Source organism: Melopsittacus undulatus, chromosome 2, assembly GCF_012275295.1.
Source record: "Melopsittacus undulatus isolate bMelUnd1 chromosome 2, bMelUnd1.mat.Z, whole genome shotgun sequence".
Classification (NCBI taxonomy): domain Eukaryota; kingdom Metazoa; phylum Chordata; class Aves; order Psittaciformes; family Psittaculidae; genus Melopsittacus; species Melopsittacus undulatus.
Genome location: NC_047528.1, coordinates 79301077 through 79323672, shown reverse-complemented (window position 1 = coordinate 79323672; position 22596 = coordinate 79301077). Strand labels below are relative to the sequence as shown.

The 22596-nt window shown below is 40.3% G+C and overlaps 1 protein-coding gene across 1 annotated transcript in view; it reads right to left on the bottom strand.

Moving 5' to 3' along the window:
• The window catches only part of SMS (spermine synthase), a 46693-nt gene that overhangs the window by 23319 nt on the left and 778 nt on the right, over positions 1 to 22596 (bottom strand). Inside the window, exon 2 of the mRNA XM_005151481.4 lies at positions 10070 to 10190. Within this exon, the coding sequence (XP_005151538.2) occupies positions 10070 to 10190 (121 nt within the window). The remainder of the gene's footprint in view (positions 1 to 10069; positions 10191 to 22596) is intronic.

The following is a 22596-nucleotide window of genomic DNA, read 5'->3' as shown; positions in this document are numbered from 1 at the left end:
ATGAGTCTGGGAAGTCTCGGGCTTTCTAGAAGATGTAACACATTGATCTTTCCTTAAGGAGGAAAGATTCTTCTAACAAGACATCCACAAGAACACCGTGTTTTGTTTCCCCCTCCCCACTACCTGCAGATTGTCACAAAGTGACCCTCCCCACACCTACCCCGCGACTGTCCACTAGGTGTCCTCCCGACAACTGGTTTTGATTAGGAACTACAAAATATATGTGCTCCCGATGGGCATTAAGAGAAACCACAGAAAAGCCTTAAAACGTGCATTCTCCCAGCACGAGGAAATTACTTCTGCACAAAACAAAACACACTACTTTACCCTGATGAAAGGATGAATAGAGAGTAGTCAAGAAGTAAACAAAGACGATTTTTTCTGCCCCCCCCCCCCTTTTTTTAAATCAACTACCACATCGACAGGTAGTTAAAAAGGAGACTTAAGGGACTGAGTTTGTCAGCTAATTAAAAGAATTCATGACATTTCCAAGGCAGCTTTCTCTCATACAAGCTATATAAGAAAGTGTTTTGGGAGAATCAGCAAATTCATTCTACTGTACTCCTGACAAAACCGAAGGAAAGGAGGAAGCTCTTCTGAACTTCAGCAAACACTTCATCTGCATCTTTTAGGATACTGCACCCCACTTGCTGACTGTCACAGTTCAGTATTTTTGATACATGGGCCACTTCACACTTTGCATGGCGACCACACCAGCTTAAGTTGATGTTCCCAGCAGTACTAATAAAATATAAGTAGGACCATTAAAAATAATAAAAAAAGGCATACTTCCAGTCTCCCTTCCATCGCTATGGGGCTTCAGAGGTTTTAAACACATCTGCCTGAAACAAAGGGACTCGAATTGTGCACTTCTAGAGTCTTTTGGCACTCAGCATAGAGGGAATGGCTACTGCACAGGACGGCTCTGGAGAAAGTCCTACCAGGATTTTGTTCATGCAATTTTCATGTCAGCAAATGTTTGCTTTGTACTGTGCCTAACATGAAAGGAAAATAAAATGACCAAGCATAAGCATAGGAACAAACAGTATTATAAGACTTTAGGAGATATCTTCAGTTTGTTTGTTTGGGGGTTTTTTTTCTTCATTTAATTAAAGAAAGACAAAAGAGCAGAGCTCATTAGATGGAATCACTGGTCCTTCCAGGAGGTTTTGGATGCAATCATACACAGTGAAAAGGAGTGTTTCTAGTGACATCCACAGTCCTACTGCAGGCCCTCGGAGCTGAGGCTCTACAGACAGAAATGAGTATTTGCAGCTCCTTAGACACAACTGTGAACTTTCACGTTCTCCGATCTGGCACACTGTCAGAAATATCTGCAGTGTTAGAAAAACTTTTTATCAGTTTATTCTTGTATTCCAGGAGGTGCCCTTAACACAAATAAACAACAGACTGTCCCATGACTTGAGCTCCTCTAAATTCCTTTCCTAACAGAATCACGTATCTGTCATAAGATTTGACAGCTGACATTTTTTTCACTTCCCCTGGGACTGCATGAAATAGTTCCTCAGTAGGGGATGTTACCACCATTGCTTTGGGTTTTTTTATTTTTTTTAGATGGGGGCAGAGAGGAGCATCGCTCTGAAAAGCACAACCCTAAAACTTAAGACTTACTGTAAGTGATATGACAGCATTACAGTACAGAGACTGTAACATTGCAGAACTTATCAACTGTTACCTCTACCAGAACTGCAAGGTCCTGACACCTGAGGGTAGAGATGAAAAGCAGGCACCAGTCTCAAGCATTGTAGTGGGACAAAAATTCAAGTTCTGAGTGTTGGGCCAATAGTCTCAGTTAATTTATGGTGAACAACCTTGACTAAAACTCAAAATCCTTAAAGAACGTAATACAGTTCTAGGTTGGTTATACCTTGGTTAAAAGTCACCCAGTTGGAAAATAATACTTAAAATAACCTAAAATGCCTGTAAAGATTTAAAGACACAGCAAACAGTAGAAGCATACATTCAAAAAAGTGACCAGTCTAGTAGCATTAACGCAGTAGCAGCAGGCCAAGGCTGAACCACGAAAGACTTAACCGAGTTCAATCAACAGGGAGCAAAAAGCTATGCTGGCTTTTGTTACTTTACATTTGTCTGCCTGGCAGTAAGCATGTGAATGTGGCTTAGCAGCAGCTCTTTAAATATTTGAATAAGGTTTTTAAGAACCACGATACTACAGTTTCCATTTGTACCTAAGAAAAAAAGATTACAAATCAAAATGAGGAGAAAAAAGCAGTGAAAAAATAAAAATAAAAAATTAAGTTTTCTTCAAAAGTCTTCCCTCCTGCCTCTTGCCTTACTGAAAAATTTAATTCCCTATTTCAAAATAAACCACTTGCAACACCTTTGGTGTGTGCTCACATGTACTTATAATAAAAGCATCTCTCCATTAGGAGACAAAACCCCCACTTCCTGTTGCACTTACATACCTATCTTCTACTAGGGTAGCATACTAAAGCTTTTTGTGCTTGGAGTCTCAGCTACACATAATTCTAGTGCTGCATCTTGCCACCTGAACAACAGATGTCAAGAAATAAATATCAACTGCACAAATAAGAAAGTAACTTTGAAATTGAGAAAGGTTTTGGATGAGTATTCTCTGTTTAAAAAGAGCCAGAAGCAGAGATCAACACATTCTAAGCCAATCTGTGTATTCTATCTTAGTTACTTGTATTGAGTAAGAAACACTGCAATCCCACATACCTGAAAATTATTTGGAAAATTATTTCCCCCACACCATACCCTAAGAATAAAATTGTATAGGCAGACAGGTGCCTACAAACTCCCCTTCACCTGCCAAAGTTTTTATCTGCTGACACACTTTGAATCACTACAGAATATAGTTCAAGGATTTGAAAACAGTTTGCCAATAAAAGCATCACCTGTCATATTACTCAGTGAGAGAGGAAATGAGAACCTGCTTATACAGGGGAATTCCCAAATATAAAAAGAATTATTGACACGGCATTATTTCAACAAAGAAGACACTTAAAAAAATGCTCTTCATCTTCATTAGAGAGGGACCTTAAGGAACTAAGAAACCAGTTTTTCACTGTACCATTATACCTGTTCTCTTTTTACAAAATAGGGAAACTAAATCAATGAAAGCTATCACAGTTCTAAACTGTTGCTGATTCCTAGCAACTGCTTCCTATTCTTCAGCCTGTATTTGCACTCTGGGTAACTCCCTGAATAAACTGGTACATTTCAGCCTGAAAGAAAGAGCCGAGGAATGTTCATCCTGCTCCTTTAAAATATGTTGACTAGGTTGTCAGAGTGGTTAGCAACAGACTAACACAGAAAAGTAAAACCACCCCTTCCTTCCTGGTGTTAACATGTTCACCATCATCTCAGTGACATACAAAACAGCTTCAACTGGATAAGTCTCGCACTGTTGTGAATGCCAGTAGGATTACACATTCTCTAAACAAGAATTCAAACACAAAACAGAAGCTAAAATGGATGTATGCATAAGGGAGGTCAAAGCTTTTCTATAACAAGTCTTCTACTGTAAAAACAGTGATTTCAGGTTTCATTTTTGTGGTACTTTAAAGACCTTTCAAGTTGAACATGATAAAAGAGGGAGCAAGAAAAAAATCTGATAGCTGTATACAGCATATAACAAGAGTACTTGCTCACAAGCAATGATGCCATTAGAAAATAATGTCAGCTGAGAAGATGTCCAACAATTTGCAAAGACTGGCTTTAAGAATTTTTTCTTTACCCTAGATTTTATTCTTTTTAATCTGTTAAGATATAATAGGCCCTATGACTCTGCACAAACTGTACATTATATATATATGCATCATATACATTAAATAGACATTCCGAGCTTTTAACTGTCCAGTCTAAGTTAGAATGACACTTTAGTGAAAGCACACTATTTCAGGTGACCTTGAAAACATTCTGGAAGTTATATGAAAACACACAGCTCAAGGAAACAAGACTGACACGGCCCTGAAACTCAGAGACAGAGCTCCTTCTCCTGCATAATCTCCAACCAGTGCTGGGCAGAAGGCTGGAAAGCCAAATACAGCATATCCATCCCCAACAGGGACATGGCCCCAGACAGGGACCTGAGTGCCTCAAGTGAGCCATTTCCTGCCCTGCTCCTAGAGCCTTGTGTTGACAATCGCATTAATAAATGTTTTCAGCAGAACTTCCCTCAATTAGGTCCTTTGTCAGAGTAAATCACAAAGTAAATGGACCAGGTAGAGTTGCCACATGTTACTTTTGCTTGCTTAGCTTTAGACAAAGGAGAACAGGGAGCCCTTGCTCTGGTAATGACAATAGGAAAGCATGTCTTAATCCCCAAATCAAAACCAATTCGTTTAACAGCCCAGGCCTCCACAGGGCTGTTCACCCAGTATCTTTGTCAGAGACAAAGTTTTGTTAAATTGTGGGCACTGCTGTTGATAATCTGTAGCACGGGGCAACCTTCAGGCTATAGGGGTTATCTTTGCAGACTTGAGTGTAGACACTCTTCAGCAACACATTACTACCTCATCTTAACCATCTGTTTTTCCTGGGACTAGTACTTATTTTATTACATCAGCTGCACACCTTTGTCTTACAATGGCTCAGTCACCTTCTGCTCATTAAAAAGATGTTTGTATGTGCCCACTCACAAACTCCATACTCGCATACAGGGCCAATTCACACATCTTTCATCCTGGGAAACTGCTGATGACATACCTACTCTCTTTTACATTTCCACCCCCACTTTCTACTACAAATTACTTCATTTCCAGAAGCACCCTGTTTTGCAGGGAAGGAAAGAGTCTGAATGCCCTGGTATTTCTTCCTATGTGTACCAGATAGGGGTTTTTTTTAATTTAATTTTTTTAATTAGCTTAAATTCATTTATATATTTGGTCGCAAAATGCAGACAAATTTGCTAGTACTAAACCAAAGCCCATTTTAATTATTATCAAGTCCATTGTATGTTGAAGAGCAGTAAGTAAGAATGAACTGGTGAAATGGTGCCATTTCGTAGGCATTAACTGTCTGGTCTATTGGGCTTTTGAGTGTTCACACCCTTATTTATATCAATTAACCAAAACAGCATCAACTGACAGTAGCAGGAATAGTCTATTCAAGGCTGCCTTAAAGTATATGCAGTTTAAGTGATCTGAAAGCTCAAGAAATCAAAACTGCTGAGATCCCGAAACTGAAATTCGGCGTTTAATGAGACAGGCAAAGCACAGAAGAGTACTTTATCTGACAGACAGTAAGTTGTCTAGCTAAAGTGAGCAATTTCCAGGGAAGATAAATCCAGTATGCACTGGAGTTCAGATGGCAATGAATATATGAAGAGAAAGTAATAACCATTCTTTATTAATTTACATTTAACACTGCACCAGAAAAAAAAAAAACAAAGCAAATAATCTTCTCTTCATGTTCAGCTCTTCCATGCACTCCTGCTCTTTGTTCCTCAGGTTTTGAGGCTGTATCACACACTGCAATTCCTTATCATATTTGGTATACTTTCCTGGATAGCTTCTATTAACAGCTCAACTATTTCCAGACCTGTATTGTATTAGATCTCTGAGAACTTATTTTTCAAGGATTCAGAGTCTCCATTAGCAAATGGAGTTTCGAACTGACACTTGTACACGTTTTAACGTTAATCTGACAACAGTAATTTGAAATTAAAACCAAGCTCATCTAAAACTTTGTAACAGTTACTCATATTTCTGCTGGTGGAGTCTATTTGCAGCTGGATCAGTGAGGCAGACAGTGAAGCACAGTACACATAGGGTAAGAGGGAAAGCAAAGTTGCAGCACGTACATGTTTGCAGGAAAAAGGGGAGACCACACTACACCTTCCTGCTAAAACGTGTCAAAAGGACAGTGACAAAGCAAGTCAGTCAGCCCCCATGAATGAGGCAAGGCAAAAAATGGTGCTGAAGCCCATGTCTGCCCCAGTGTTTAGAGCATCTTTGACTCCAAATTTTTTTCCTGAAACTCAGTATTCTCGATCATATTTCTGACTGTCAATTATAAAGATGAATAGCATGTCCAGCATATAAGATTAAACAGATGAGAATCAGTACTTCACTAAACTTGTCTTCAGCCCAGAAGGCTCAAGGAGATGAGTATTCCCCAAAAACCTACAGGCTACATCCTTTCTTACATCACTTAGCCCCAGATCTCTCTCTGCAGCCCCCAAAGTACTCCTGTGGCCCCAAGACAGTAAGTGAAGTTTCCTCCTTAACCCACAAAGTGCAATATCAATGCATCTGAAGTGATGCAAGGGCTCTGCAGCAGTCACCAGGGAAGTGTTCTTAAGCCAGCTGTACACATTGCATGGCCTGGAGTGTGGCATGAGAATTTTATGTGAAAAAAGGCTACTTGATTACTTGATACAACTGTGAAAGCATAAGCTGCCCAAACTGTGCAGCCTCAGCAACACTGCCTGTTGGAAAAGGACTCTGGAACAAACCAATCCAAGACCCTGCCAGCTGACAAAACTGTTGATGTAGCCATAGAGAAGAAATCCAAGCACCAACCTGGCTGTCTGCTGCAGTATAGATGTCCAAGTGCTTGCCCCTGCTCAGTGAACAGAGGCAAGAAGTAACCAAGACCCAGCATAACAGACCGACAATTATTTCCTTGCAGGAAGGCCACTAGGCCCATCTCTCTTATCTTCAGCTTCCCACAACAGTAAATACTATGAATTACACTCTGGTGCAAAAGTTTAAGTTGCATTTAACAGCAGTGAAAAGCTGAATGATTCAAAGTGTCTTAGCTGCTGAAAGACATAAGATCAACAAAACATACAGGAAAGAACCCATTTAAAAATCAGAATGAGCACTGAGCAATTGCTAAAGCTAATTACACATGGCTTCCTAGAAATAGAATCTCATTTTCTCCACCCCTCCCCCCATGCTATCTACTCAAGGACAGTTCTGAAAAGAAAAAAAAAAAATACTGACTGGAGACAGTTCTCCAGCATGTTGAATGCCCAAGCTTATACTGAGAGCATCTAGGATATCCCCCTCCCGAGCTCTGCATTACCATGGGAAAACTTACTTAGCCAACTTACTTTTGCCACAATGACCACAATGTACACCAGGGCACAGGTTTGTCTTTCCCATGAAGTCTTCCCCACCTCTTCTACACAGACACAACTCTTACATACTCCTCTCCCCCTTCAAACATTCATTGTATTATACACTAGCACTTGAGGAAGACTGGAATCTGGAGCAACAAGTATTTTCAGTTGGCAGTGTAGTAAGAGAAATAATACTTTACAACTCAGTTTCGCAAGGCCCTTATTGATGCTTCTAGATGCCAGTTCAGTTATCTTCTGGAAAGGTTATACAACAGACATCTCTTCTAGAAAGTTCAGAACACAGGTGATTTAACTCTGGAAACTGCACCTTCAGAAGAGATTGCCTTCCAACACAGGAATGATCAGATAAGACTGCAAAAAGGAAAGCATATTTGAGGATTCACATCTCATGTCACTTTCAAACTCAAGGAAATACTGGAAAGCAAAATGCCATGTCATAAAAAAAAGCCAACCTTTAAATCTTTTAAGTCCTTTTACTTTTAAATATTTTTACCTTTTAATTGTTCATGTATACTTGATATTACATATTCAGGAGTAAATACAAGCTTAGACCAGTACAGAGGAAAGATAACACCAGAGGAGTAAGTTACCACCTTTTGCTATGTTTTCACAGACAAAAGGTTATCCAGAACAGGAATCTTTATCAAGTTATTCAGGAAAAACATAAAAGCACACATAACTAAAGACAGAGTAAAAAAGACAGTACCAAAAAAAAAAGAAAAAGCAGGTTTTTTCTAAGCCTATCAAGCATTTAAAAAAAAAAAAAGACAAAAGACCACCAAGTAATTTTAATAAAAAAAAAAGATAATATCACATTTGAAAAGCTAACTGAAATGTCTCAAGAACTTCATGGAGCATGACCATAAAAGATACAAACTTAGTACTAAAGGTAACAAGTAAGCTGATACCAGTCAAGTCAGGCCCCAAGTTTACAACACTGGTGATCTACACTGCTTTAAATACAATACAGAGAGCTGTACATACAAATATGTTCACACACAGTAAACAGACAAATTTCAGTAGGCAACACACCTGCCTACAATCTGAGCTATCCTTCTAGAGATACTGGTTCTCTCATTTAAGAAAGAACTTAAAAATCCTTGGGCAATTCTCATATGTTTGGAGTGTGACCAAATGAGGTACTTAATAGGACACCTAAGAGAAGATAAATGAAATAAATGTCTATTTGTTGGCCAACTCCAAACCTGAAGAACAAAGTATGTGGAGACTTCAAAAAACCAAAACAACACAAAACAACAAACCACAAACCAAAAACAGTGGCTACCACAAAGGATGCCAGAACAAATAACTGAGTAACTGGAAATGAAGTGCAATAAAATTATGGTAGTTACTAACAAACAGGCCAAACATATGTGCCCATAATTAACTAACCCTGACATTGTAAAGCATCTTCAGGAAATAAAGCTAATGTGGCTCTGGTTACCTATTTATCCCTGCAGATTCCGCTTATGTGTCACTAATGACACTAATCACCTTTGTCATGCTGTCAGTTACTTCAATAGCTGATTGAGAATTTCATACATTCACAGAATTGTAAGCATTGGGAGAGACATCTTGGAATCATCTAATCCAACCCCCCTGCCAAGGCAGGGCCACCTACAGCAGGTTACACAGGAACATATCCGGGCAGGCTTTGAATGTTTCCAGAGAGGGAGACTCCACAACATCACTGGGCAGCCTGTTCCAGTGCTCTGCCACTGTCAACATTAAATAAAGTTCCTCATGTTTAGGTTGAAACATCTTGCTCTTTGGTCCTGAGCATCACTGTAAGGAGTCTGGTACCATCCTCTTGGCACTCACCTTTGAGATAGTCATATGCATTAATAAGATCCCTTTTCCATAGTTACTTCTCTAGAACAGGCCCAGCTCCTGCAATCTTTCCTTGTAAGAGATGCTCCAGACCCATGATCATCCTTGTGGCCTTCCACCAGACTCCCTCCAGTCTTTCTTGTACTGAGGACCCCAGAACTGGACACAGTACTCCAGATACAGCCTCTCCAGGGTTATGTAGAGGGGGAGGATCACCTTCCTCAATCTGCTGGCCACACTCCTCCCAATACACTCCAGTGTACTACTGGCCCTCCTGACCACAAGGGCACATTGCTGGCTCATAGTTAACTTACCTACCAACTCCCAGGTCGTTCCAAGCTGAACTGCTCTCTAGGTAGGTCAGCTCCCAACCTGTACTGGTGCTTGGGGTTGGTTCTTCCTCCCCGGGCGTAGTACCCTACACTTGCCCTTGTTGAACCTTGGTTTCTCTTTGCCTATTTCTCCAGCTAAACAGCACAGCCTTCAGGTGTAGCAGCCAGCTTCACATCAGTAAACTTACAGCCCTTCATCCAAGTCATTGATAAATAAGTTGAATAAAACCAGACCTGGGAAACACCACTGACTACAGGCCTCCAACTGGTTCCTAATCTGAAGACTGCAGTCCTCTGAACTCTGCCATTCAGACAATTTCTGATCCACTTCACTGTCCATTCATCTAACTCACATTTCCTAAGCTTACCTACAAAGATGTAATGGGAGACAGTGTGCAAGTGAAGCATATAAAGTGTTTAAAAAGCATATTCAAAAGACAGGGACAGAAACATTTTTATTATTCACATGTTGTTACTCAATTAACAAAAGAATTACAAATACTTTCAACTGACTTGAGCTATCCTGCATCTGGAAGGACTGGCCCTGAGACCAAGACATCAAACAATGCTACTGCATCAGTACAGCCCAGACCAAGCAATTCAACTATTCTGATATACAAACTATAAGATGACAGAAGCTAGAGTATCAACGGTATTCTGCCTTATTTCAGTCACTTTATACACAAGGCTGGTAAAATAATAGCTTGCCCTGCCTCCACTGCAGAAGAAAATCCAACACAGGGAGAAATAATTGCCTGTAAATGAGGACAGAGGGGGACAATCTACAGAAAAACAAAGAAAATCCACTCACCTGCCATTTTTCTTGATGTAGGTTGCTAAATAGCCATGGTCTTCCCAGTTATGGACTGTTTCTGTCATTCCCTGCTCCTGAAAAATGGGCTGTAGAGCTTTAAGAACAGCATTGCAATCAGCTGCATGTTTGAGAGGAAAAAAAAAAAAAAGAAGTAAGGATTTTCCATTCAAGTCAGTTTTCTTTGTTGTTTTTTTGTTTCTTTGTTTTGGGTTTTTTTTAAATGCCTGACCAGTTCTTACTGGCAGCCTGGGGTACTTTGGAGTTCCATCTGAACGACACCTTTGATGTACCTCTCCTCCCCCATCCCTAGAGATACTCCTCAGTGCAGTTTTCTATTATTTTGGTATAACAGTACTTTAATTATGGCTACAATTTGTCACCTACTGTATCGCAGTCCAGGCATGCCCCTACTCATGTAATTATTTTTTTTTTAATCATTTAGAATCAATTCCAGAAGGAAACACTGCACTGACAAAAGACTTGAGTTGCCCTGTCCTACAGCTAGACATTTTTCCGAAAGACACTGAAAAACTAGACAGGGCAAACTCTCCTACCCACTCTGCCCTACCCACAATGAAGCCAAGTGGTTTTGGAACATCAGAAGTGTAAAACAAATGGGGCCACAATTCTAGTTTCCAGTCTCTGCAACTTTGCACTGCTCAGTTTAAACTTGCATCAATCCCCCTTTTGGGGACGACAGGAGCAGCTGCTTCAAGGCCAATACATTCACAAAAATTTTGTCACTTCAGACATGTGGTCCCCTCTTCTTGCTTGGCATTTGTTTTCCTTGTCACACTCCACTACCTTCTCACTCATCTTTTACAAAACCCATATTCATTTCCTTCCCTTAATGTCACTAGCACATTAAACCAAACAAACAAAAACAAACCAAAAGCAAACTCAGTATAATAATGCTTACTATACCCTTTCAAAACAGAAAATTAGCCCGAACTCCAAACTGAACTAGTATGCAACTAATTCCCCAACCACTTCACTTCTGCCGCTGCTGCAAGATATTCAAGTAGTAAGATACAGAACAGACCCCAAAAAACTGAAGTGCTCATACCACATTTAGCCTATCTGGTTTCAACAGCTTCAAGGATTTCTGCTAGATACATCTTAGCAGAGACTGCAGGACAAACCATCACTGATATTTTTCTGCTCCATAGCATACTAATTCCTCACCAGCTGCTCATCATTTAGCAGCAGATTACTTTGCTAAGCAGTCAGGCAGAAGCTTGACTGAGTTCTTCCTATTATGTGGTTAGCTTTAGGAAATTAATAAACATACTCTTCCATCATATCTCCTTTTGGTTACACCACACAAGATTTGCCTTGGAGGGATAATTAATTCCCCAAAGTTGGAAACTCCTTTTTAAAATGTTTGAGGCATCAGTGGTTGCCTTAAGGCATCAGGACATTTCAACAATCTCAAGATCTCTCACCAAAACCCACATGCCACCACCTCACTACAAGCTCAGATATGCATTATCAATCACTGATAAGAAAAAATAACCAATTATGATTAGAACAGTATCAACACCTTTGAATCCACACCAAAATGTTAATTCAGGTAGTACTTAATTTTTTGTTATATAGGAACAAAGTAATCAACTCTGGTTACCAAGTATGAAATACTGTTAGAAGGCTTTGATAATTACTTGCCAGAAGGCATGAAAAGGCCCAGAGGTTCAACTTGAGAACAGAAACAAAACCACTGTGTGTTAAGATTTGAGAGATACATATTTCTCAAGAGTTAATGCCCAGTAAAGCCAAGCAATTCTGGAATCCCAGCACACTTGATGAGACGATTTGCAGCAGTTGCAAATATTCATCTAAAATTTTAGCAGTGAAGAAGCTATTATTTGACAGTCATCTGTGAACACAAATGCAGCTCAAAGTCCAGAGTTACTGTAAGCATCCAGTCTGGCTTAATGCACAACACTGACTTGTTTCACCAGATACTCCAACACTGAGCTCAGTAATCCGCTACTGAGCCTGACTATCTCCAAAAACATTCTAGTTTAAGACCTCCTCATACCAGAGGATTGACAAAATCTGAGTAAACTATGGGAACAGATTAACTCTCATTTGAAAATATTCACTCAATTTCTGACTACAAGTTTTTCTTCCTGTTTTTAAATCCTTTCCTCTAGGAACTGAGAATGTAATATAAACAAAACACTAGAATACGAAGCAATTCTATATGCTTCTACATTTGACATATTCTTCCCTTTGTAGCTACATTTTCAATAGGGAAAGGTGAAGGGGGGTAGTGTCAAATTAAGTGAACTGCTTCATTAAGAATACACTGAAGAGTCAGCATACATTAGAAGCCAAAATGCAAAATATGCTAATAGCCAACAGCAACCTGAATGACTTGTATAATGTTTCAGTTCAGAGCTGTTTAAATTAATTGTTTTACTATACTAAGTTACTGTGTTGTGCAAGTGCAAAACTCTCACACATGAACACTGTCAACTCCAAATCTTCAAAAACCTCACAGGAAAGGGAAATACACAGAGACAAAGTGGGAGGGTGTCAGATTGTCCTGGGTTCAGCAGTAGCAGTCATTTTTCTCCTTCTTGGTAGCTGGTGCAGTGCTGTTTTGACTCTTGGGCTGGGAACAGTTGCTGATAGCAAGTATGTTTTGAGTTATTGCTCAAATATTTGGTTTGTCCAGGGCCTTTTCTGAGCCTCATGCTCTGCCAGGGAGATGGGGAGGCCGGGAGGAAGGAGAGGCAGGACACCTGACCCAGGCTAGCCAAAGAGGTATTCCATACCATAGCACGTCATACCCAGGAGGTAACCGGGAGAGACCCGGAAGGGCTGGAGCTCTGGGGGGGGAATGGAGGAGGTATTGGTCGGTGCTTGGTCAGGCAGGGTGGGGTGAGTTATGGGTCAGTGGCTGGTGAGGTGTTGTATTCTCTTCACTTGTTATTGGCTTTATCATTATTATTTGTACTAGTAGTGGCAGTAATGATTTATGTTATACCTTAGCTATTAAACTGTTCTTATCTCAACCTGTGGGGCTACATTCTTTGGATTCTCCTTCCTAACTCTCTGGGAGTTGGGGGAGCAAGGGGGGGGGGAGTGAGTGAACTAGCTGTGCAGTTTGGTTTTAAACCACAATACAGATAAAAGCAATGAAGGGAACACACCTGAGAAGAGTTTAATTTATAGCCAGGTGAGGTCACAGGGCAGTTCAAGATGAGAGCAGCAGGAGGCTGGGCCTCCAATCAGCTGCAACAGCACACCTGACTGCTCTGGCACCAAGCCCACCAGAGTCAAGAGAGGCCATTCACAGTGCCTCCCTTCACTTTACTGGAAACACAGCAGCCAGGCTTACAGGTAGGTGTACAGGGGTTCTTCTCATTCACAGACTAATCTGAAACTTTCTTTCAATGCCAATATTGTATCTCAATCCTTATAATGAAAAAACCTCCAGAAGCAGAATTTTCCTTCAACAGGAAAATAAACCCACACCTCAAGAAAGAAAGCACACCCTGAAGCCCCTGCTTTTCTTACTCCAAGACAAAGACACTAGCTTCTGCCTAACATTAACAGATGCAAACAAAAAAAACAACTGGCTTTAGCAACACATGCCTCCCAGGTATTAAGTTTTGGAGACCCCTGTCAGAACCCCCCGACATGCAAGCAGAATCCTTTGTTTTGTCCTTGTCACCTTGGAGAGAAGAAAAAATAAAAAATCAGAAAGCAGAAATCTACACTAACATTAGTCCTTTCAATCAATTCACAGTGTGAGAATTAACCTCATCATGTTAACTTATACATAGAATAAATAATGCATTGCATGAGGCTTTAAAAAAAAAGGGACAGCAGGTAGAAAGTCATTACTATTTGCCCATCCATGAGGAAACAGATCAAGTACTCCTGTGCACTTAGTCCATTTTATTATTCTCTATTACAAAAGGTTAAGAATAGAAGGTTGCTTTTTCCTAAGGAGTTTCTATAGAACATCCCCACACTCTCCTACTCTGAGGACTTCCAGCTAGACAGTGAGCACAGGCAAATGAAATATTGCACCACAGCAGCAAATGCATCACCACAGTCCATCACCTAGTGCATCCAAGTGTTCTTTCAGAAATTATGGGTAAAACAATAATGAATCAATAAGAGCTCTCAAAGTATTCAAAATACACAGCTATCGACTGGAGAATTTAACCCTCATTCTTCCCCTGTACCATCACCACCTCCGTACTAGTTCAGATTTCCAAGAATACACACAAAACACCCATAAGAAAAATCTCTGCCATACACTTTAACACAGTATTTGCACCATTTATGAACACGTAAGTTTTCCCCTTTTAGCCAGACAAATACTCTACATTCCCTTTGCAGTAATCATCTCTCTTCCAACATCCTGCACGAGTTAAATGCAACCCACCTCTTCCTTTCCTATACACTACAGCTACATGCCACCCTTTCCCCAAAGGATCCAACCAACTAGGGACTGAACTCATGTTTTTCTGTATTGACCGATGCCAAGCTAAAACTGCATGGTCACCAAACAAAGCATTCCTACCCTCTTTCATTCCTGCCTTTATGCTCACACACCAGACTTGATGGAGGGTAGGAAGGTGGTGTGAGAAGCATTCAAACCTAACTCAGTCGTGTATCATTTCAGCACTGACATAAAAAGGAGTGCTTAAGTCAATGACATGACCATAACCCCTGAGCAAGCCAAACCTGTAGTTCACCTGAGGTCTGATTTTTCTACTTAAAGTCAATTCTGTGTACAGCACTGTGTACAGACAGTTCTGTGCTGGCACAGATAGGTCAGGTAGCTACTACAGAACAGCAAATGTTAGAAGTGACCTATGGAGACTGTCTCATCCAACCCCTGTTCAGAGCAGGATCAACAACAGCAGGTTGCTTAGGGCCACAAGCAGTCATGTTTTTGCTACCTCCACAGACTGGGACTCCACTACATTTGTGGGTGAGCTATTCCTGTGTTCAGCCACTCTCACAGTTAAGAGTTTTCTTATGTTCAGATCAAGTTCCCTCTGTTCCAATTTGTGCCCACTACCTCTTGTCCTGTCACATACAGCATCACTAAGGAAAGTTCAGCTCCACCTTCTTTAGTCCTGCCACCAGTTATTTGTCGATTTTTTTTAATATATAACTTGACATGGCACTTAGAGACATGGTTTAGTGGTGGACTTACTAGCATTAGGTTAATGGCTGAACTTGATCTTAAGGGTCTTTTCTGAATTATTCTATATGAGAAAGATGCCTCTATATGAGAAAGATGCCTACTCCACACTGATGAGTCCCAGCCTCTCATGACAGGTACTCTAGTCCTTTAATCATGTTCATGGTCATAAACTGGGCCTATTCAAGCAGGATCAACCCTCTCTTGCACTGGACAGACAAAGCACTCCAGATATGCCTCACCAGGGCTGAGTTGAGGGGAAGGATCCCCAAGCTGAAAGCAAAGCTACCTCTATCCTGAATGTGTATAAAGGATCACTCTTCCCAAGTGCAAGGCCTGACATTTTCCTTGGTTAAACTTCACCAGGTTCCTGTAGGCCAGGAGTGCCCACAGTTGCAATCATCTTTCTCAGTTTCATGTCATCTGCAACCTTGCTGAGGATACACTCTGTCCCAGTGCCCAGGTTATCAATAAAGATACTGAAGTGCATTGCCCACACTGTCTACCTCTCCTTTAGTACACTACCACTGTCTGGCTTCAGGTGGACTTGTTTGCTGATCATAACCTCTTGGGCCCAGCAATTCCATTTCCAATTAATCCCACTGTGGATTTCTGTAACCTGTACTGCACCACTTCATGCATGGAGATGTTACTGGAAACAGAATCAAAAGCCCTGCTAAAGTCTAGGTAAACAGCAACTACTAATCTTCCCTCATCCATGACATCAACATCTGGTGGTTAAAAAAAAAAAAAAAAAAAACTATCAGGTGGGTTAGGCATGATCATCCCTTTGTAAATCCAGATCCACTATACCCAAACACTTTCAAGACAAACACAGGTTTGGAAACAATTTCCAAGATTATTTACTATGGTCACCATTATTACTAAAGTAATAATGTACTAAAGTTTGTGACTAAAGTACACAAAATACATAGGGACTTTCAGATGACACAAGCAACACTTTCTAAGACAGCTCATTATGGAATAAGAAATCTCTGCCCAAGTATCCACAGTTAATGTAAAGAGAACAGACCTACATAGCCACTTTTCCATACCCTTTCCTATGCAACAAAAATTCAAGTTCAGGATACACAACCAGCACATCATTAAACACTAAGCAAGAATTCAAACAAAAGCAACTGCATGGACAGTGAACAGGAATGGCTGTGCTTCAGCTTCTGCAAGCAGTGTTAAGTGCATGTGTATATAAAAGCAAAGACATAATTCCCAGAGATGCAGGCTCAATAACAAAATCACTTTTTCCTACTTCCTCCTCTGAGCTCCAATAAAGATTTTTTTTCTTTTTCAGTTCATTCACAAAACCAGCATAAGATTCCCTAATCACCTTTAAGGGAAAACTCTACATAAAATCTCAAGTTTTTAGCAACTATAAGCCTATCAGCTCCACCCACTTCCATAATGAGAAAAAAAAAATACATTAAACAAGTTATTCCTTAACCTTTCCTCTAATTTCTTGTATTAGGACAATCAAAAATTTATTGTACATCTAAAAGCAGAAAGTGTGTACCCCATGTTTTGTGAGTATGAAGTTTTCTGTAAACTCAGCCTCAACAGTTAAGATGTGACATCCCATCACAATTAACTTTTTAAATGCCTGTCTGCTGGAATGATGCACAACAGTCTATCAGAAATCCTGATACTTCCAGTAACTCTGGTAGAGGACAAAGAAGAATATCCAGAACATTTCTAGTCTTACAAAGTAGGTGGCTGGCATTCTCCAAGACACATTGCTGTTTACTAATCACACAGAAGTTTAGTGAAAAGGGTTTTTAATAACTTTTTTCCTCTCCCTATTTTCTACTTGACCCTGTAAGAATTTTAAAGGTTCTTCCACTTCACACAAATTCCTGTTCTTTAATACAAAAGCAACATTTGGTTATCTAGAGACAGACATGTGAAGCATTAGTCACACTGTTCTGTACCACCCACAAACAGTATCTTTTACCTTTCAAATATCTAAGTCTCACAGACTCTTCCTGACTTGCTGCTTGGTGAAGTTCAGTTTTTGCTATGGGAAGATTTAGACTTTACCACTTCATCCCCACAGATTATCAGGGCTGAGCAGCAGGCAAACAGGTAAGCCAAAGGCATCTGGCAAACCAACATTCTCATATGTAAGTTCAGCATACCAGTTTTACAGAGTATTTATGCACTCAGAAAAACTATTTCATATGATGTGCAGCTTAAGCCTTAATAACAAATGTGTTTTCAATGCTTTAGCTCCACCAACTTCATTTGTCTCTCCCAATAATGTATATACTGAGGTCCACCAAATGGCATATAAAGACTGTTCAGATTTTAAACATTATCACCTTTTGAAATATCTGTAGCTCTCCCAGCCAAAAAAAAAAAACCCACAAAAAACTCCAAACAAACAAGAAACCCTGTAAAAATGTACTTAGTAACAGGATTTCAGCATGCCCAAATACCACCAGCTTCCTGTGCACTTTCATCACCTGGTACCTGACTATCTTCAAGTTTATTAAGCAGCAGTGATTACTACTTGTCATATGTACTTCTCCCCTTCCAAGGATTCTGCTATTGCAATAACACAGAGATGTGTACCCAAATTTGGAAATACTGATGTGTCAAAAGTAGTATTTATTTCTTGTAGGAATCTGTTCCACAGCCTCAAACTAGACCCTCATGGAAAATATCTCTCATATTTTTAACCCTCCTCTTTGCAGGTGACAATTTCTCCAAGTCTGAGCAAGCAGTCACAGAGTACCTGACATCACACTGGAGAACCAGGTAATTATATTTTCAGAGTTCTATTCATAAAGTATTTTACTCTTCAAAACAGGAAACCAACCAAAGCAGGGAATGAGTTCACAGAAGCCCTTACTGCTAAAAATAGAAAGCTATCAATTCCTGTATTAACTCCTCCTGACAAGCCCCATTTGTGCTCTGACACACAACATGCTAGCTCCTGGTCCAGGCCTGTCAGAACTAGACTGTGGAGACCTGCAGGGCTCAGCTGAAAACAACCCAGCCAAGAGCATAGGCTGAGCCCACACCACTCACAGAGGCTGCTAAGAGCACAATTAAAACAGACCCATTCTCCTGAACTGCAGCTGCAAACTCACCTTTAGCCAAGGCTGAGAAGTATTGCAGGCTTTACTTGAGTAATACCAGAGCCATTTACTTGAGTCTTGTTTAATCTTTATGTGGTCTTCACATACAGACCATAGTCAGAGTCAGCAAATTTCAGTAAAATACCATAAATCAATATAGTAAAGAAGAGATAAGCACATCAAACACATGTTATCAGTGTAATCAGATGTTTCAGCACTTCAGGCAATCCAATACTTGACAGAACCAGTCAAATTGAGCTACAAGGCTCAGATGCCATTGCACCCACAACACATTCAAATATACTTAATGTGTTTTTACTAATTGCAGCCAGCTCCAGTCACAGAAATAGAATTTGCCTCTTAAAAACGAAACCCTAGCATCTCTAGCACATTAGGCAAGAGCCAAGCCCAAGCACTCAAAGTTTTTCTGATGAGTTTTTCATTTATAATCTTCAAAACTGTTAAGTATTTAGAACTGGTTAAAAACTTTTCTCCTTCATACACAAGATTGACTTACTCATAGAAAAACTCCGCAGAGACACTAAGCTTCCAATGCCAGTCACCTCCCCTTCCTGATTTCTCTGGTCCACACATGCAGGATGAACCATGACTCAACAGCTAGAACTGCTGATTATCCATTTATGAAACCAAACCAGAACCAATTACAGATTGTATTCACTATAGTGATACAGCTCACCACACACAGGCATCTGAACTCATGTAGAGTGCTCACAGGTAGAAATGCAGGTAGAGGCTTCAGAGATGGTAAAGATGAAGAGCCAATACAGCACACATCCCTCATCATTTAGTTCTCCTAAATACTCCTGTTTCTGGGAAGCTGTCTCCTTAGATAGGCTTTTTTTAACTAGTCCTTAATGTAAGGCAATTAAACTACACGGCTCCAAAGGGATGCAGAACAAAAAGCCTTGTCAACTCTTCTCCCCTTCAAAGTTTAGATCAGCACAGCCAAGAACAAGCACATAAAATCACAGTCCCACTCTAGGAAGAGCATAAAGATGTCCAATCAAAACAAAAGGCAAGAATGAAAATATTAGCTTAACTGCATGCAATTTAAATGTTTAACAATTTGATAGCCTAGGTAAAAACATCAATATGGAAAGAACATTTAGCAGAGCAACCTAGAACACCTTATAATCAGGATTTCGAGAACACAACATGAGTAATCTACATCTTCACACCCCTGCTTTACCTTCCAGCACTTTGTCTGCTTGAAGCTAGATCAGAAGTCGAAGATACAGGACTGCCAGTAAAGTTAATGACACTTACACTTATAAATGCTTCATCCAAGACATTTTATGTAATTTTAATTAACTTGTAAAGCAGTTAGTACTTGAAAAAGATTCCAAAAGAAAAAAATCTGTAAATCAAGTTTGTTTCCAATAAAGGTAGTTATGCAGCAAAACACTAATCAAACTATAGTTTTTTCAAGTCAAATCCAGTACACATGATTCCAGCTAGATTTTTCTTTCACACATTTTATTAGTAAAAAAATAATTTATGATCTATGCCCAGCAATATTTAGACCCAAGCACTGTAGCCATTTTTTATTTACATGTATTCCTACTGATGACAGGCTTGATTTTCTCATCAAGATTTCCCCCACATGCAATGTCAGAATTGAGCAGCAGATCCTGCAGACAGGAACAAAGCCACTGACAGAGGGCCTAAAGAGGTTCAGACCACAAAAGGTATTCCCTCTTCCATCTCCTACGTTTCATATGTTTATAAAAGCATTCATTTGAAGACACAGATATGTGCACACACACGCCCACTTTTTCTCAAAAGCCCAAGCACTGCCCTACAGCCCTAGCATTCTCACTGCATGCTAACTCACACAAGAGTCCAGTAAGAACTTCAGTAACTCTTTCAGCTCAGGTAATCAATACTCCCTGCTCCACCAGCTCACTCATCTGAGCCCAAGCCCCAAAATGTTGTCACCACAGCAGTCTGTGCAGCTTTACTACAAACTGTGCTGCTATTGAAGGGACATGGCATACACCAAGTAAGTCAGACAGTGGGAATGACCCACCAGAAATTACACCATTCAGCAACACAAGCAGCTGCTAGCTAACGCTGCACAAGTATTAGCAGGTGACAAAACCCCCATCTTCCTAACTCGGAACTGTGTCCTTCAGGTCCCCTCACTGACATTCAAAGGCAGCCTCCCTCCTTTACTCTAAGAACATCAGAAGACTGATGATGAACAGAAGCTACACACAATAGAGCACATAAAGAAACAAACAGATCCCAGGAGAAAGTTAACATCTCAGAAACACTATCCCATCCTTTATAGACAAGTTCAATCTTGATGCTGGACAGTAACAGTAAAGTCTTTCTTCCCTTCAAGACCATGAGACTATTGAATAGCTACAGTGTTAAACACGAATGCTGAGAACTGTATTCAAATTATGTCATCAGCCATTTGCAACAACTTTCATATAAGCAGATTCCTAAAGAAAAAGACATCATAATCATACACAGTTATTGAAAGATGCACTGCAGTGAAACACAAACTACTGAACTTGCTTTCATACACTAAAGTCTTACCTTCCTAAAAGCTGGCAAGTTTAACAACCATATTAATACCTACCAAAAATACATATTTTTCAGAAACATAGGACACAGGTAATGCTTTGAGAAATAAGGAATGAGCATTTACCAAGAAGTTAAAAAATTCCACATTCTCCAGAATACAAAGATGCAACAGCTTCAGCTAAGACATAGAGATAACATGTTATCCTCAGGAACCAGGGGGTCCAAAACTACATCTCGTTTTACTTGGTACCATTTTATGGCATTACAGACCACTCAAATTTTATTGTCCATATAATTTACTGTAAAAACCTCAACTAGTTGATGATCTGCAATTCAGCATTAAACTTCAACTCCTCTACACAATCTACAAATGTACATTCACCAATTTTCCCCTCTATAGACAATTCCTTATGTTCTTTGGTAATAAGCACTACATAAAAGACAAAATGCTACACGTAAAGTATAAGCCAACTTCAGAGCTGCCATGGGTGGAAGAAACTTCTTCACATCTCACTGAAGATGTCAGCTGTGCTAAAACAAACTTAAGGGTAAAAGGCTTTTTCCTTCCTTTGATTTACACAGCATGACTTCTACAGTTGGTTCATCTCCCCACCCTAATTAGCACATGCACCTTGACTGGAGAAAGACCTAAGTATTTCAAAGCATTTCATAAGTAAAGGGAAAAGGAATAGAAAACCTAATAAGGACAATACTTCTGCTCATTGCCACAGTCTCTATTTAATTAATGACATAGGGTTTATATCATAGAGCAGCTAACATAACTGCAGCTTATTTTCAGTACACGTACTCTTTTCTCTGGCAATCCTGACTCTTCTGCAGAAGCCAGTTACTGAAGTAATCCTTGAACCCACGATAATTCAGAGAACTAAATGGGCAAAAAGGCTGCTGGATGGTATCTATGAAAATTGCTTCTAGACTGGTGTAGCTATCCAATTCTGTTCATGCTAGATGAGTCATGGATAAGGTACAAGGAAAAATGAAGGACTATCTTGTTCATCATCAGGTCACCATTTCAGTGGCTATTTAAAAAAAAAATCTCACTGTAAAAATGGAAACTGGAAGCCTTTCACCTATCCTAAAGCACGCTGCTTGGTAACAACTCCACCAATATCTTCCCCCTCTCTTGTTCCTAGCTCTCCTAAAAAAAAACGCAGCAAGGCCAGGAAGGGCACAGCACTGAGCAAAGCCCCAGGGGTCAGAAACCTCTCTCTTAAATCAAGCCATCGACAGATTTTATCCCTAGATGGGATGAACCACCCCCCTCTCTTCAAAAAGGGAAATAAAGAGAAAGGGGGACGATGCATAATGTCAGACCCCTGGCTTCACTCGGGCTCCGGGAAGGGCTCCTGTGAAGGCCAGTCCCGGCTGGCGCCCTTGCTCGGCACACACCTACCGCTTTGGCTCCCATCGCGGCTTCCCCTCACCCCACGCCCCCCTTGAACCTTTTCATCCATCTTGGCCGTCGAGAAACGTTGTTCCCTCCGTTTCTGGCTCGAACATGCCCCCTACAGATAATTACGGAGTAAAGCTCTGAAACAGCGGACGGCTCATCCAAAGCCGAATCTCATCGCTGATCACTTCCTTCACGCTTCTGCGACGAGGTTAGAGAAACACCCGAGTGACAGACATTCTTGCGCTGCACCCGCACCTCCCTCTGCGGGAGGCACCGGCCCGTT